The following is an 18,489-nucleotide window of genomic DNA, read 5'->3' as shown; positions in this document are numbered from 1 at the left end:
CAGGATGGTGTTATCTGTCATCCAATCCAGTAGTCTGCCACGTAAAATGTTGGTAAATAGCTTTCGAGAACTATTAAGCAAACTAAGAGGTTTGTAGTTAATAGGGAGTCCACGAGGGCCTTTTTATAAATGGGGACAATTTCAGCCCTGGCCCACGCCGGGGGTAGTGGTGTACCTTGCAAAAAAGCTGTAAACAACGGTGAAAAGTAGACTCCCCAAATGTCAGCCTCACCCCGAAACAAGTCCCCGGGAATTTTATCCAATCCTGGCTCTTAATCAGGAACAATGCCCTTCATGGCCGCACAAATATCCGTTACAGATATTTCCAAAAAGCTATGGTCATTCCTAACACAAAAGAAGTCAACCTCAAACGGTAATTTCTCAGCGATCCATGAACCACTGCAAATTACCAGTTTGTGACAGTTACGCTGTGCGCACTGGAAATCCACCTTTTCCTCTATTTTGCCCATAGAGCAAATTTGAGTGGGTTTTTAGCACAATCTTGCAATTCAAATGGACTAAGAAAAGCTTGCCTTGCCCAGTTGGCTTTCAGGTGACATTTTTCACCCAACCATGCTGCTGTCTGCATGGCTGCGTGCTTCCCTGGTTGGACTGTCCTGGAACTACCAACTACTCGGTTCACTTAAAGCAGAGAGAAGTGGTGTTTTATATTATTCTGTGAGCTCAAGAACTTCCAGTGACCCCTCCTTTAGAATGTGAAGTCAAGGTTTGTATCAGCCAGGTCACCCTCCAACTAGGCTGCTGTGCTTTAGAAAAAGTCTTGGGTGAGGCCTGGAAGGAAGCGCATTGGTGTTCAGGAAGCAGGTCTCCTGGTATTACTCATTCTAGCCAATAGCAAGAGCCTTAGGAGAGGAGTCACTAGCAGTGCATGCATGATTGGCTGCCAAACATAATCTGGAAGTCTTGAAGTTTCTGAAACCTCTGGTTCTTCATTGGATGTGCAATTTGGGCAGTAGTTCGAGGTGTGTGGTCATAGGTCATATTATGGTGTTTCTGAGGCATGCTTTGTGCAGACAGGAAAGCGCATGCTTGAAGGCACGGAGTCTTACAGAATTGGTGCAAAAAGCAATCCAAGTAGTGTGTTTTGATTTTTAAATTAATATGGTTATTACTATTACTATTGGGGAGAGGAGTTGGCCTAAAGGCTAGGGCGGTCGACCTCGAATCTGGGGAACTGGGTTTGAGTCTCTGCAATGACGCTGAACATTCTGTTACTCTGGGCAAAACACTTGATCTCCCCGTGCCTAACAAAACAAGCATTTGCAATGCAATAGGTCTCGCATTTATGCGAGTTTAAGCTATTGGCATTGTAAATGACAATGCCTTTTATGTATGTTTTAAAAACCAAAAATTAAATAAAAAGATTGTCATTTACAATACCAATAGCTCAAACTCGCGTAAATGCGAGACCTATTGCATTGCAAATGCTTGTTGGTTATATGTTACAACAGTGTTTTTCATTGCGATGCTGGAAGGGAGGGGGATATGTTGGGTTGAGCTTGCATTATTGGTCGTGTAAAGAATATTGAGGGTTCCTGTTGTAATTGGAACAGAATGCTTTGACCGTTCCGAGGTTGGCAGTGGCTACTATACCCTCAGTGTTGTGAGATGGATTAAACCTACCTGCACCTTGTGTAGCGGTGTCGTCTTTTCAGACACCCCCGCTTTAAATAATTAGGCAGCCGGGTGACAAAAGTCTCCTTTTTCTGCCATGTTTGCTGCCATGCAGGGCCTTCCGGAAGAACGGGTTGGCAGTGGAGAAACAGAAGGACTTTGCCCAAAAATAAAGATCAGGCACAGATCGGTATAAAAAGTCCTGCAAGCGGAGATCACAAGAATAGTAAATTATCAGTTCTACAGCTGAGGGAGGGGGAGAGCAGGAAGAAGATAGCGAGATTGTAAAGACAGAAAAAAAGAGTATGGGGTTCCTCTTCAACAAACATAAACATGGTCCTAGAAACTACTGATAGGAGATTATCTGCAAATTCTTGTTATTTAGAAAATCAGTTGTCCAAAGGACCCTATGGGCAGCATGTGGTATTAATGGATAGGTAACACGGATAATGAATGAATCACTTACATTGATGTTTTTTATTCTCTCCCACAGTTGCAAAAATGAAGATGGCATTGAGATGTATAACGAAATCATTCTCTATGACCTGGTGCAACCGAAGGTATTGGCAACCTTCTGTGCGGCTGGTTGTGTGTAACAGAGATACAGCTTGTTGCTTCTGTATGTGTATAAATACAATAGGTCTTCTATTTGCCTAAGTTCACGCTTTATATCTACTCCTAAACAAATTCATTAATAGAATGAAGGAATGGTGTTTTTTTATGGTTTAAAACTTTTTATTAAATTTGAAAAGGTCAAGCAATACAATAGACGCCACCTACATCCACCGGCCGGTGAGGATCGTTCAGTTTAGCTAAAGATAAGGGTATAGAAAGATGAAAGTGGGAAAGAAGAGGAGGGGTACGGAGATGTATGTGCGTGAGGCGGGCCAGGTGTGCGTCCTATATGATACTGGGTGGGAGGAGTCGGTGATGTCTTATTCCTGTGGGTGAGGGGCACTAGTGAGGCGGAGCACTCTGAGATACTTTGGGCAAGTGACTTCCTTGAATTCGTTGGACAGAAATTCTATGGTGGTCCCCAATGTTTTGTCAAATTTAGGGAGGGGGTGTGTAAGGCCTGCTGTAATCATTTCCATACCCAGTAGTTCCCATAGCTTATATAGCCAGTCCAAGCGGGACGGTATCTCCGCCATGCCCCATCTAACCAGTAGTACCTGCTTAGCCGCACCTAGCGCTAGAGCTATCGTTCTGTCATGACCGGATTTGAGGGGCTACATCAAGGCATTGGGCAGCCACAGAAGTATAAATGAGGGGAGTTTTGGTAAAACCGTGTGGTAAATAGTGTCTATGTCTCGAAGAGTTACCTCCCAAAATTCCTGTATTTTCGGACATGACCAAAGAATATGAGTGAGCGTGCCCAACTGACCACAGTCACACCAACATTGTCCAGTCCCCCCCGGTTTCCTTTTAAGTAGCCTTGCCGGCGTGTAGTACCAATAATGTGCAATCTTTAAAAACATATCTTTGCCCGCTGTGCTGCATGAAGAGGCTCTGGCCCTGTTCACAATATCTCTCCATTCCTTGGGTGAGAACTCATACTCCAATTCCGATTCCCACCGACTCTGCGCGGGGTATTTACCAAACTGTCTGGGAGTGTTTAAAAGGGTGTAAATGTCCGACAACAACCGTTTGTCTGATGTTCTAATGATGAACCATTTCTCAAATTTTGTTAGTGTGCGACTGGCATGGGGGTGCACCTGTGGCTGGGTAACCCAATGACGAAGGGCCAGATACTGCTAGGACGCCTTTCGAGGGACCCCGTAACCTTCAGTAAGGTTAGTGAATGCCATAACCCCATGTTCATCAAACAGATCACCAATACGTTTACAGTTGGCCTCTTGCCAATGGAGAAAGCTATTCCCCATGTAAGCCGGCGGGAAGTCGGGATTGCCTATGAAGGGGGTCAGAGGAGACATCGGAGTCGATAAGCTGTATGGCACCTGCACTCTGTCCCACACCGCCAAGGTAGCCCTCAGAACCGGCGACACATATACTCCGCAGGGGCGATGCTTTCGGGGGAGCCACTGGATCTTCCAGATGTGCATGCCTGCTATTGAGCGGTCTTTGAAACACCAATGTTTCTCTGATTCCAGTTTATACCATTCGAGCTTGAATCTAAGATGTGCCCCCAGGAGTACCATTCCAAACATGGTAGCCCCAACCCCCTGTCGTCCTGTTTAAGATACGTCAAGTGTCGGGCCATTCTCGGTTTCTTACCCCCCCCAGACAAAGGTACAAATGAGGTGTTGCATTTGTGCTAGCATGTTGGGAGGGGGACTAAGCGGTAGCGTCTGCATTACATACAGTATCCATGGGAGAGTGGTCATTTTGACGGCAGCTAATCTGCCTAGCCAGGACAGGGAATGCCTCTTCCAGCTCGTGAGCCCGCGCCTAATCCCGGCCAGTAGGCTGAAATAGTTCACCTGTGCTGTTTGGCCATGGCGGGGAACATCTGCAAGCCCAAGTACTGGACTCCCTCCGTAGCCCACCTGAATGGGAACTGTGACGATAGAGCCTGCTGTTCTGCCTGAGGAACGGTCAGGCTCAAAGCCTGAGTTTTATGGAGATTAACTTTAAATCCAGATGCTAGATTGAAAAACTCCAGTTCTTCCATCAGGGAGGCCAGCGAGAGCTCTGGCTGGGTTAAAAAAAGGACCACATTGCCTGCATATAAAGAGATCTTGTGCACCCTATCCCCCATTTTAATTCCTGATATCCCCGGGTGTTGGCGGACCCTCTCCGCAAATGGCTCCATATATAACGCGAAGGACCGTGGGCGTGTGCGTGCGTTGGGTCTTGTCTAGTAGATGGCACATCCGATGGGTCCCATCACAGCAGTTGAGCTCCGGGATAAACCCCGACCAGTGGCGCGCCAGCCTGGCCGCTAGGATGCTCGTGAAAATCTTGAGGTCGACATTTAGCAATGAAATGGGACAATACAAGGCGCAGTCTATGGGGTCTTTACCCGGTTTCGGGATCACAATGACTTTGGCCATGGTCATAGTCGGGGTCACTCTGCCTGTATCACTAAAGGAATTAAATAATCGGTCCAATACAGGGGCCAGATCCTGGGCAAAGGATTTATAAAAATCGGTCGGGAACCCATCTTCCCCTGGGGCCTTCCCTGAAGTGAGGCCTGTTATGGCCTTCAGAACTTCATCTATGCGAATGTCCGCATCCAGGTTGGTCGCCTCCGAGTGTGATAGGGAAGCCACCGGGATATCCGTCACATATTGTCTGGCTGCCTCTGGACCCAAGTTGTCTGCACTGTAGAGGTCGGTATGAAAAGACTCAAATATTCCCGCTATGTCTTCATCAGAACTTAAAACCTCCACCTGGGTGCCTCTGATTTGCCTGATCCTAGGAGCAGTCACCTGTGCTCGCAGCAGAGTCGCCAGTAGTTTCCCAGCTGTATTACCACCAGCATAGTACCGCTATTTGGTCCATAGGAGCGAATACTCCACCTGGTCGTAATCAAGGGCTTTCAGCTACTTTCTAGCAGCATTAAGCTGTCTCCTGACCTGGACGGTACCGGTCCTACGATGAACCCTCTCTGACTCTTTAACTTGGGATTCCAGGTGCTCCCTTTTCTCTTGTCTGTCCCTGTTGACTCCTGCTGCTATCGCTATGCATCGCCCTTGGATGACGGCTTTAAGCGCGTCCATTGAATGGCAATTGAGGATGCCTCTTGGTGTTTTAAAAAAAATAAAAATGTTGCTGGGTGAAATGGATAGCGCACATTTGCTGGTTAATGGGGGACCCCCACTTTGAGAGCTGCTTGGTGTTTTGGGTAAGAGAGGCAAGATCCTATTAAGTGTGAATGGCGAGAAAATGCACATCAGGCAACATGAGAATGTGCGCAGGTGTGATCAGAATGCTAAAACTGATGGAGCTGCAATGGATGGAGACCTGGATATAGTCCTTCGAAAGGTCTGGACCCTTTTCCCAACTTGATTGTGATGTGCACATATCAGAGGCACTGAGCTTTGGTCTCTGAGACACTGATGAAGGGCCTTTATCTAGAGTTTAGCAGATGAGGTACTCTCACGTGGTGGATCTCCCGTCCGCCCTATTACAGATGTGTTGTAGCCTGTGGCACTTGTAATACGCAGTTGGGAGCTACGTTGTGATGGAGTATCCTGCCCACCAAACTCTACACAAGACCCTGCATCTTTCCAGAGTTCACGTCGCCATCATATGATAGAATAGCACTTGGAGTCAATGATTCTGCTTCAGTAAAGGCCACAGATGTGATGCTGTGCAGTCCGATTCAGCATGTGACATTGGGGGGGTCCATAATGGGAGTACCATAGGGGTCGGTATAAGTGACAGTGGACATTAGAATACCTAATATCCTAGTTACGTGATATAAACTCCCACCAGACACACTTTACCACTCACATGGAAAGCTGACATCAATTCATATGTCCAACTCTTCTGTTTGAAATGATCACTGTCTTATTTTTTGACAGGATTCCCGGGAACGGCGCTCTGATAGATCCATCACTTGTTTTTTAAGGAAACGAAAAGAGAAGGTGCCATGGCCACGACTTACAAAAAATACGACTAAGGTACACTGCGTCTGCCACTATGCTTCGATGAGTGCGTGATAAGCGGAGTGCATTGGTTTATGTCCTAGGGGTGTTTATTGTTGGCCTGTAAGGACTAGAGTCCTGTCAGATATTCAGCATCGTCACTGAATATGTGAATGATTCCAGTGTAGTTGCACTGTGTCTACATTTTTGCCATGTGGATAGCTAGACCATCTGGCATTGATCTGGCCACAAAAACCAACACAGGATACATTTGAACCTAGTAATTCATCGATAGTCACAATATATCGTTTAATGATTTATTTTCCTGTATTGTTCTAATACAATTATTTGTAGGGTTTGTCAACTCTGAAAAGCACAACATGGGGAAGTGAGAGGAACATTAGTTCAAGTCTAAATCATGTTTGTATGCTTAATGACTTTCTCTTAAAAAAAGAAACTGTTTACTTTTCTCTGGTCAAATATTTGGCAGTGGCCGCCAGTAATTTTAGCGGGTATGGGATCAGGGGCCACACACACATACATATACACTGACTCACACCCATGCAATCACCCTTTTTGCACACACACCTATTCACAATACTGTCTCACAAATACACATACATTCATATGTACATTCACGCACCAAAGTCACCCATTTATTTATTTATTTTGTATTTATTTTATGATCATGCTAGACGGCTATAGAGCAATGCCAAAAGACATAGGCAAAGGCGATGGGTCCCACAGGAAAGACATATTGGCTATGCCAATGCTTGTTTTTCACTGTGGACACACACACACACACTCGTATACATGCCTGGACATGCCTGGACATGCACAGAAACGCACTCACATCCTTCTACACATTGCTTTACCAATGTGCCTGTAAAGTCCCTTCTAGAGAGGCCTCGTTGAACCCTAGACTCAATGAGCATTAGCGTAGATTGCCAATGAAGTGTGCGACGCAGAGTTCATGTTAAATCGGAAGTACTTTTTCCCACTCAAATTACATACATCAATTTCAATTTCTCTAATTTAAATTGAAATTATAAGTAACATCAACATAAATGTATTCTTATAAATTCCAATGTTTTTATTCCCAGGTACAATTTCCGAATCTATACCAAACAGTTCCTGTATGCTGATTTAAATAATTTAAATTCTCAATATTTTTCCACTTGTTTTTGCAAATGTACCCACTCTACATAACTGCCTCACTAGATAGTTATTGGAGAATATGTGTTGATCCATTCATTTTGCCGCAGACGCCGCATGCAGCATTTCTGTTCATGCCTCCGAGAAGACGAAGAACTCATGCCAACCTATTGTCAAACCATAACTAAAGAGTATACTAAGGCATCGTAAGGAACTTCCAGAAAGTTGGGAGTAGACGAGTGGTGCAGTCAGTTGGAAAAAGAACCACATGTTTGCATTTTACATGAAGCCTCATTTGCAGAACTGCATGCATTTCTGCAGCATGACTAGAGGTCACCGCTGGGGTGTGGGGAAAAGCTCTTGGCGCACATCTGGAGCTATGGCAAGTACATTTGGAATATTGTTGCCAGTCCTATAGACGACATCTGGAACACTGTGTCAATTCTGTCGATTTTTTTTCTGGAATATTGAGACCCGTTTTAGGGTGTTTCTCTGGACAATCCTACCCATATCTAGGACCCACATCTCAAGTATATTCTGCAGGTCAGCAGCCCACATTCAGAGCACTGTTTTCAGTTTTGGATGCCTCATGTGGAGTATTGTGTCCATGTCTGAAAGTTACATCTGGATTATTATACATTTCTGGGAGCTGCCACCGAACTATCGTTTGGAGTTCCGAAGGCCTTACATTGGCTAATGTGTCCCTTTCTGGCGGCCTCTTCTTGAGTATTTGTGTCAGTTCAGGAGTCCCTACAATGTGACTAGTCTGAAAGCCTCACCCAATGTATTGCACCCAAGCAAGGAAGATACTTCTGGCAGACCATCTACAGTTTAGAAAGCATCTCCTGGACCTCCAAGTGAAGCCGGGAGCCCGATCCCAAACATTGACGCCGTTCAGTGTCATCATCTGGGCCACACGGTGCAGTTCTGGGAACGAACTCTGCATCTCATCACTCTAATTTCAACCCAGTACTATATTTGGAACATTTTATGTCATGCACCAGCACGATGCTTGGTAGGGACCAGTTTGCCAGTCCAAGAAGTGTTAAGAGGGTCACTGACCCGGCCCCATTAAGAAGCCCCTTTTCTGAGGCTGAGGCTTTACCACGCAACAAAGCAACATGCACAAATGTAAATTTTCAATGAGGAACACACAGTGTTTCCCATATATTCCATATAAAGTTCCATAACATCAAATTGAATGGCGCGTCACTTAAAACCTTTCTTAAAACTTAGTCAGAGGAGGGAGATCTCTCAATGGTGTTCCACGACCACTGAGCGATTTTGTTTCATCGTGTGACGCAGTTGACAAACGCCCCGTGAATTCATCCTCAGCATGATTGATACCAAATAGTCAGTGCTTCGTTGTTCTCTAGCTAAGTCCTAATACATACAAACACACATACTTTCAATGCTAGATGAAGTACAAAAACGTGTATTATACCCTACATCATTGGAAGTGTTGGTAAAGAAGTGTTGTGGAAAGCAGGAAAGATAGTTCAGCATCTGAGTGATCACTTGTAGACTTGGAGGTCAGTAGATAATATGCCATCAGGACTGGTTCAGCCTTTATTCTTATTAGGTTGATAAGACACGTGCCAGTGAATTTTGCAATAATGAAACTTGTTTTTAAGTCGTTTTAGACAGGAGATTGCTGATACTTTGAGTCCTACCCAGAGAATACTCTTATGCAAGGGCCAACAGCACAGCTGGAGCCCTGGGTGCAAATAGTGAGCCCATGGAATCGATTCTGTAAACGATTGCGCTCGTGGAACTGAGGGATGCTGTTGTGCTGTAGAGTCCTGGAGTGAACAAGATTTTGGGAGGAAGGGATACAAAGGTATTAAGGTAGTTTCTGGTCATCGCGAGGCAGCCTAGGTTCCAGCACACTGATGTGAGGCAACCAGGAGTGACTGAAACAAGCTGCAAGCTGGAAATCACATCAACATGAGAAAGGGCTGTCGGTGAGTTCCTACAGTAGGTGGGAATCCAAAGTTGAAAGGAAGTGCAGCACACATTTCGAAAAGATGGAGGCCTATGGTGGCAATCCAAATAGCATTGGAGATGCACACAATGATACGGAAGTCTCTAGTGGTTGGGAATATGGATCAATGATCTTGCCTTGTTGGCCACGTGGGCGAGGGGCTCTATCTGGACTCTATGACGAGCACAACTAAAGTGGACCTTTTTTAGAGTCTGAGGGTCTTCATGGGTGCCGCAAAGCCCTGCAGGTAAGCACATAAGAGTGACAGACACTGGATGGGGAAAAACAGTGAACTCTGAGGTGCTCAGGTAAAGCAGCGCAATGCAGCATTTGAATCGCAGTCGCCGGGAGGGCACGTACTTCACACTTCTGGATCTGGAGCTTGATGTAGGTCTCCGGGGGAGTAACTCAGCAGTGCAAATTCACATCTCTCTTGATCCTCAGAAACAGAGCAAAAGCTACTGGACTGGGTGCTTCATACACCATCCTCTCTCTAGTGTGAGTGGTAGTGGTGGAAGTCAGACCCCCGGGACTTCCAGACTGCCGAGTGCAAGGAGTTCTATGCCCACCTTGGTACTCAGGCGACCTCTCTCCAGGTGCATACGCTGACCATGTCCCGTATCTTGGCCCTTCCCCATGTCAGAGCAGAATGAAGCTTTCTTCGGGGCACCTGCCTGTCTTCCCAGAATGTTGGGGTGGTGAACGTTGGATTGCCTGAGTCCAGGTGGGGACCATGGAAGCGGTGGAAGAGGGTTTAGCTGTTGGGTCTGGCTCATGAACAGAGGCTCTTCTCTCATAAAGATGGACAAGCAGGATCCACTTTGTAAGGGCAACATGGTATCAATCCGATTGCACCAGATGGGAAATAAAAGCTCAGGACCAAATGGGTTCTGTCCCAGGTACAGATAGCATAGGCAAAGAGGTGTGGCACCCCGGCCAGGGCGACTGACTCCGGAATCTGGGGATCACGGTTTGATCCCCGACGCCGGCGGTAGATTAGCCTAGCACCATGTGACTCTGGGCAATAGCTTGCTTAATCTTCCCGACGGCCCCCAGCGCCTAGAGACCCTTACGGGTGATTGTTTGCGCTTTACAAATGTGGATTATATTATATTATTATTATAGCATACTGAAATGAGCTCACGTTGGATCTGACCGACTTATAAGCCGCAATTTTTGTTAGTTTTTATTGAACATACATGCTCACTTGGTCAGATGTCTGTAGAGAGAAAACTAGGGTTTGATTGGCAGAAAGAGTTAAATGTAGGTACACGGTGGCCAGGTGACTCCCTATCACAGGCATACCATATATGGAGGGTTTCATTCATATTTAGCGAGTGTTGTAGACTTCCTACTCTTTAATTAAACTTTAACACCAAAAGATTAGCTGGTGATGCTTCATCATGGCATCATCTTGGCTAACTGCATCTTGAGTGATGGGTGCTCCTGCTACCAGGGTCCAGATAAGCACCCAGTCCAGAAGACACAACAATGCAATGATGCTAACAAGGTCCAACAAGCATTTACAATGCAATGGTCTCGGCATTGTTAAAGTTAGAGCTATTGGCATTGCTCCTGACATTGTTTTTGTTTTTAAAACATTTAAAGAAACGGCATTGTTATTTACAATGTCAATAGCTTAATCTCCCTCAAATGCTAGACCTATTGCATTTGCACCCACACACGGAGCCCCACACACAAATACTACTAAATAATAGATGACTGCTGTTCATCAGATCCTACAACAAACACACAGCCTCCGCAGTAAACAGAACTGGTAAATAGACAACCTAAAAGGGGCAGCAGACGGTTCAACTGCACATGCCCGGTAAACGAGGTAACTAACCAAACGCTCCTTGCGCAAGAGCAGAGAAGCAGAGACACTGGTCGCCGAGGCACTCTCACGAAAGCTGGCAGAATCCCTACCAACAGAACACATTGCATTAGGATTTTTGTCTGACGTTTTACCTTTCACGCGTCTTGGAAGTTGGTTAAAACAAGGGCATCCGAAGGGCCCCTGGAGGGACCTTGTTTAGACCGAGGAGCAAGCAGGAAAGGGCATAATTACATAAAATGAACAAGATCTAAGCAAACCGAGTGATATGGCCAGAAGCACACTTAAAAGAGTAAGACGGAGCAGACACAGAACAGGCAGGGAGGGCTTCTAGCAAGTAAGGTACGGGAAAATAAAGGAGACAAGGAGGGCCGGCGGGATTCAACGTAGATAACACAGAAGACAAGTGAGGAACAGGCACAGAACAGAGAGCAGGCGGGTAGGGTGCGATCGGCACTGTATGGTTTAACTCACCGGCAGTCACCTCACTCAGCAGCATCGATAGGAACGTCGTAGGGACGGCCATGCCTGGGATCCCTGCTTCAGTCTGCCGTGCCTCCGCTGTGGCCTCCTCTCACCAGGAGACTCTGCTTCTTGTACGGTGGAAAAAGACCCACGGCGGCATCGGTTTACAATCCTGGGAACAGAAACGGAGCAGACTGGAACCAGCCAGAGCGCATGCGCGGACAGAAGCCGAGGCTGGTCGGGCGCCGTTTGGTGGAAACTGGCCACACTGAACTGAAATGCCTGGGCAGGAGCAGGGCTCGCGCTACACACAGTACGTTACAACAATGCTTTATTACCGTGACGAATGTAGAAGTATTCTAAAGCCAGTATAGTATGCCTTCCCAAAAATGTTCATATCTGAGATGCATTTCCATTTTCTACACTATCCATTTCAAGAGATAAAGCTAGAAGGTCTTTGTGATCTGGGTAAACTTTCCTGTCCATGGTGCTTGGCTAGATGTAAAGCAGCTTTTTCTGATCTCTTGAGTTTCACCTTAAGGAAATGTGTAGCTTTGTACATCATTCAACCTCTTAACGCCATAAACACCACCGCCTTTCTCCGAGGTCAAGCAGAAATGCCTCGGAGAAACGCAGCGGCGTTTTCGGATTCGGGGGCGTGTTTTCTTTCTCTCCTCTTGCCATTGGCTTGAATGTTTACATTCCAGAGGAGAGAAAGAAAGTAAAAAACACGCCCCCGAATCCGAAAAAGACGGGGCTTGTTTGGAGAGACAAAGCTCTTCTTCAATGGCTGACCAGAATTTAAGAGGCCAGCCAATGGAGAAGAGGGGAGAAGAGGGGCGGGTTCAAGCCCCTCTTCTGAAAACGTTAAATCTCGGAGCGAGACTGCGCAAGTGCAGCCTTCGTAGCCGAGACCTAAAAAGGGGGGAAAGTGAAATAGAACAACTACCTAGGATCACAGTGTTTGGTTAAGCAGAGAAGCCGGGATTAATCCCAAGTTTTTGGTTTACATTGTGCATTTCAGACACTAGATGTATACGTCTAACTACCTTTTCACTCACCTTACCACAAACTCCTCCTCGAACACTGACTGCCACCTTGCTGGTATCAATGTGGCCCTCGGTCACATCACATTCACAGCCCAAATGTGTGGCCCCTGGTCAAATGTTTGAGAGTACCCATACTTTAGACACTTCTTCCTAAGTAAAGATCAACAGTGGGATTTCACTCTCTGGAACCAATGAGGTATCAGAGTCCTCCACACCCCTCCCTCTATACATACCCTCAAAATGGGGGGGGGGGGCATTTCTCAGACACATTCGTACAGTCCACTCTGCAATTAAGGGATCCTGTGAGGAAAGGTCTGTTTCCCATCGCCCAGAATGTGGCACGATTGGCTGTAACTCTAGGCGGAAGGCACTCCTCCCAGGCCGGTGCTTTGATCTTCCTTCTTCCGGCTGCATCGCTTGTTTGTACCCTTTCCTACATGCCCTAATCTTGCCCTCCTGCCTGGCTGCTGCTTCAGATTCCTATGGGCCCAGCAGCAGCCGCCGTCAAACCACCTGCCTTCCCCGTTATTCCAGTGACTGGCATGGCTCAAGCTGTTTATGGCACTCTGCTCGCATAGCACATGGGCTGTTGAAGGGACGCGTGCTCCTGCGTGACATTTTCCAAGCATAGGCCAATGTCTCCTGTTATTCGTAATTTGGAGATTGTTTTAATGCCTCCAGAGCCCCCCTGTCCCCTCCTGGCCTGCTTCTTGGTGCTAAGGATGCTGTCAGGCAGGCCTTGTTTCCCTGCCATCCATATCTACTCCCCAGTCCATCTCTGGCGTTATGGGGGTATGATCCCTAAAAGGATTTCAAGGTAGTCTCAAGGACTTGACTGAAGAGGCGGGGGTGGGGGGCGATAGAAGGGTCTGATCAATGGAGGAGGGACAGCCCCTATCGATAAAGGAGGGATAGGCGTCCCCCGCAGCCCCTGTCTGTTCCAATCACCAGTCACGCACAACAGATATCACACGCACATACAACACCGTCAGTACCGCAGATGCACATAGACACAGCCATGCACTCATGGGCAAACTGCAACAGACACACATGGACACATTCCGAGATACATACTCAGCACACAAAGAAGCACGCAGAGACGCAAACATACACACACATTAACTGGCTTATACACACCACTACAAGGTCAAATGCACTCACAAACATGTACAGAGGCATTCAGACACATGTTCATGGGCTCACAAAGATACACATGCATCAGCACATGATTACACACACACAGGCATGTGACCACATACACACACAAACACACATAGAAACACACACGGATGTACACACACATGCATAGGCACTGCCACCTACACAAGAGTATGCAGACAAACTTCATACGTAGATAGACACAAACAGACACAGGTTTTAGACACAAAAACAGACAAGCACCTCGAGGCACAACAGATCCAGGCACAAAAGTACACATGGAATGGAAGCCAACAAATACAGTGAATGATAACAAGCACACATACACACACATATACAAATTACTGTTGTGAAACCAGGTTTACAGGCACACACGCATAGACATAAATTTACACAATTCGAACGAAGTTGTACCACACAAAAAGACATGGGTACATACGCAAGTATAAACAAATATAGAGACATACAACCACACGACACAGGCATAAAGACACAGGTCTACATTAGCACACTGACACACACACATACACGCACTCGCAAACATACACCTGCCAATTTATAAACACATCCTATATATAACCAACTCCATGTGTACTTATGCGTGCACATACATACACCAAGAAATATACAGATAAAGAAGCACTTATGCAAATACCCAAACATACAAACACAAAAGAACACATACAGACACGTACTCAAAATCGACCACGGGCTAACATACATAGACTCACAGGCACATAGACTCAGATCCAGACACACCATCCAACACTGACCCACATGGCACACACATACAATCACACACACAGACTCACAGAGCCAGACACACCATCAGACAGACGCACAGACACACGCCGTCAGACAAACACACATAGACCCACACACGCGCACATACACAAATACAGATCCAGACACACGATCAGACAGACCCGAGCACGCACACCCACGTGCATCCACAAGGCACGCCCACATATAATCACATACACACTGAGAGGCAGGGAAGAGGGCCAGGGTGAACTGTGCAAATGGGAGGGGGGGGGTGCATCGCTCAAACGGGAAGGATGGGCAGAACCCCTTCCCTCCCTCACGCAGCCCCTATACATCTGTCATTCAGACAAGGACCCTCTCTCTGGGCTGAGACCCCGGGTGACCCCATAACAGGAGCAGCAGGAGAGAGGGGCTCCCGGTTCCTCCGAATACCACCTGGGCACTCTCTCGCGCAGAGCCAAGTTCAGATGAGCCGCGGAGCATGTGAGAAGGGGGGTACATCATACAGAGTGCTGAAAGTGTGTGGATGGTCACCACCCCTCCCCAACCCACAGACCACAGAAGCGCAGCCAAGCGCATGAATAAAACGAGCACAGAGAGACTCAAAAGAACTGGAGAGAGTCACACTTACAGAATGCGAGAAGTTTCCGGGAGGCCCTGCCCCCCGCGCCGTCTCTTGGTTCCGCCAGAGTGCGCTCTCCAGGGTCCTGGGGTGGGCGAGCCGTCCACAGGTGCAGGTCCTGGCCCAGTGACCCCTTCCCTGGGACTCTCAGAGGGAATCGCCCTGAACACCACCGCCTTTCTCCGAGGTGAAGCAGAAATGCCTCGGAGAAACGCAGTGGCGTTTTCGGATTCGGGGGTGTGTTTTTCTTTTTCTCTCCTCTTGCCATTGGCTGGAATGTTTACATTCCAGAGGACGGAAAGAATCAAAAAAACACGCCCCCGAATCCGAAAAGGACGGGGCTTGTTTGGAGAGACAAACCTCTTCTCCAATGGCTGACCAGCATTTAAGAGGCCAGCCACTGGAGAAGAGGAGAGAAGAGAGGCGGGTTCAAGCCCCTCTTCTCCAAGTCATTAAATCTCGCGAGCGAGACTGCGCAAGTGCAGCCTTCGCTAGCTGAGACCTAAAAAGGGCTTCAGTGTGTTGTTCATTTGCCGTAGACATGGACCATAATAGAACCACCCGATATTCCTTTGATGATCTCCTGTATTAAGACTTTTTTACATCCCTATATATTCTTTTCTCGCCTTATTTGTGTACTGGGCGCCATGTTGATTGATTTCTCTGCTTTTTTTTGCAGCCCGCTTGGCTGTCAGTGGACTTTGATAACTGGCGGGACTGGGCTGGTGAAGAGGAAGGAGAGATGGCCCAAGCGGAACAATATTTAGATGTGGGTACCTTGTACATTTAATTTTCTAATTCATATTGTTTCCATCCTTTTGTTACACCAATGATTTTAACCACCATAAGGGCTGAAAAAAGAGAGGGGGCATTAGACACAAATTAGTAAAACCGTTGGATAACAGGATGGGGCGAAGGTTTGTTGGCTTAAGTAGCTCGATGAAAATGAATCTGGATGCCGGAAAGGGGTGCAAATAAGCCGACTGTGGCATCTACAGCCAGCAGGTGTGCATTTTTAGGCATATCACAAGGGGTTTGGGGACATGATCTACCAACTGTGTAAAAGTTTCTTTTTAGTGTAAATAACAGTGAATTACAGAGAGTATTATACTGATTTTAAAACTTTGTCACTTTATAACTCTAGGGGGCCGATTAGGATGACGGAAGGACCACCACCGCAGGGCCGGCGGTGGCGGTCCTTCCGCCATCACATAACGATTTACCCACCGCTCAATTAGGATGGCGGTGGGCACTGCGGCGGACGCAAAGTCCGTCCTCCACTTCACCGCCAAAGGCAATCTTTCCGATTGCTTGGCGGACGGTGCAGGGTGCCAAAAATGGTGCATGGGCCCCCTCTGTGTTGGGGGAGGTGTTGCTGCACTGGGTGTGGGTACCCGTGGTACCCCCTGCATTTCCCTGCACTGCGTGGCAGGTACTGCGTGGTGCCTGCCATGTAGTGCAGGGAAATGCACAGCATGTCATTTTGACATTGCGTACGGTGCTGCACCAGCAGCACCGTCCTCAATGTTAAATGCCCTGGATGCGCCCGCCATTATGGTGGGCGCATCCTAATTGGTGGTGGGACCGCCACATGTCTGGCGGGTGGTACCACACACCGCAACGAGGGCGGGCGGAGTCAGGTCCGCCCGCCACCATAATGAGCCCTTGAGTGTTTATGCCAGAGTTAGAAAGGCTCCTTCGCTCCAGTACTCCATACTTTCTGGAGTTACCAGATTTTCTGAATATTTCTTCCTGTGTGGAGTCATTTTGAAGATGCACTTTCGATGTCGCTAGCTTGGCAGTGTCTGACCAACTTCTACTTCCATAGTGAAAACTCAACATCATTGCAATGTTCGAAATTTTACACATTCTATTGCAAAAAATATAGAAGGTGTAAATGAACAGCAGTATTTCTTTAAAGATAATCTTTCGCCACTCTCCTGACATCAAGCCCAGCAACAAATGCCCAAAATATGTTGGCAGGCTGGTTCTCTCATAATCCTCTGAGGTTTACATACTGAATTTACTGTGTGAAAAATGCAACCCTAAACATAATTGCTGGAATTTTCTATCAAGTGCTCCCACCCTTGCCCCCCCCTTGAAAAGCGTGACTTGCTTCCAAGGCTCATACTAGTACATGTTGTTGTTGTTTTATTGCAGTCCTTCCCACCTCACACCACCCACTCAGTAGCCTGCAGTAGTCCTCTAATCGCATTTTCGGCATGTTCAGAGCAGGTGGTGAACCTGGACAGAAGAGTTCTGGAATTGGTCAAACCCTGTGGGAAAGACTTGTTAGTTTCTGGGACTCACAGGTTATTCCTCATTCTGGGGACTTGGGGAGCTAGAGTTAGGCGGGGAGAAACCAATTGAATTGGCCATGTCAGGGGCACCAGGTTCTCAGATTATGTATGTGTAACATGTCTATGTTGTCCGTGTACTTATGTGTGATGTTTCTCCGTCACACTCTTTCGTAAATCCCTTAAAACCTGGCTTTTTAATCAGTAAGCTCCATTCTCCTACTCTGTTGTTGTTTCCGCCGGGCGCCGGTAAACCCTTTTTGGGTAGCTGTTGCACCGAGCTATAAATTTAAATAACATAACATAACAATATCTGGCCCACTTTAAATAGCCTTTTATGTCTAGGACTGGATGCAGAGAAGGTCTGTTGAGTATCCTTTTGATTGTCTGAGGAATGGGAGAGTTCTCCAGGATGGCACAGTGCCACTCTGCAGAATAATACACATGAAAGTTGTCACGTGCCTGCTTATGAGGGTCTTGCATTGGAGGAAAAAAGCAGAAAGGATTAAAAGAATTCTGGGCAATCTTGTAGTTTTTGATTGAAGATAAAGGTAACACTGGAGTAATCAGCAAGACACCAAACTACTCCAGACATCAGGAAGGAGAGAAGAACCAAGAAAGACCAGGAGTAGAATCTAGAAGAAAACAATCCAAACGGATGGAAGCGAAAATCAGGGACAAAAATACTATAAATCGATGAAGACTGAGCCAAGAAATCCGAGACCGAGAGGCACTGAGATATATCTATCATTCATCATACTTCCTTTATATGTACTCAAAACAGGAACTGATATCAAAAGAAAAGACTCTACTATATATTGGCTTGGGAACCTCAGAAGTCCTCTAATGGACTTCCCACTGTCTTGGGAAGTGTGGTTTGAAAGGTTAGCTCTCGCCACAGTCCAGGAACTCACGGCATTCGTTTCGTTCAGCGATGAAGAAGCCGCCCATGATCGATATCCTGTGAGGTGT

General features: G+C 46.8%; 1 protein-coding gene across 4 annotated transcripts in view; it reads left to right on the top strand.

Moving 5' to 3' along the window:
• PTGES3L (prostaglandin E synthase 3 like) overlaps nucleotides 1-18,489 on the top strand; it is a 99,972-nt gene that overhangs the window by 62,840 nt on the left and 18,643 nt on the right. For 2 of the 4 annotated variants that reach the window (XM_085614034.1, XM_085614043.1), the window contains exons 3-6: nucleotides 2,129-2,195; nucleotides 3,327-3,428; nucleotides 6,126-6,224; nucleotides 15,900-15,989. In XM_085614034.1, coding sequence (XP_085470160.1) covers nucleotides 2,129-2,195; nucleotides 3,327-3,428; nucleotides 6,126-6,224; nucleotides 15,900-15,989 — 358 coding nt within the window. The remainder of the gene's footprint in view (nucleotides 1-2,128; nucleotides 2,196-3,326; nucleotides 3,429-6,125; nucleotides 6,225-15,899; nucleotides 15,990-18,489) is intronic. The other 2 variants (XM_085614052.1, XM_085614061.1) reach the window with 1 other exon arrangement.

Source organism: Triturus cristatus, chromosome 1_1, assembly GCF_964204655.1.
Source record: "Triturus cristatus chromosome 1_1, aTriCri1.1, whole genome shotgun sequence".
NCBI classification, from domain to species: domain Eukaryota; kingdom Metazoa; phylum Chordata; class Amphibia; order Caudata; family Salamandridae; genus Triturus; species Triturus cristatus.
The sequence above is the reverse complement of the archived record's forward strand: the minus strand, read 5'-3'. Positions and strand labels throughout refer to the sequence as shown.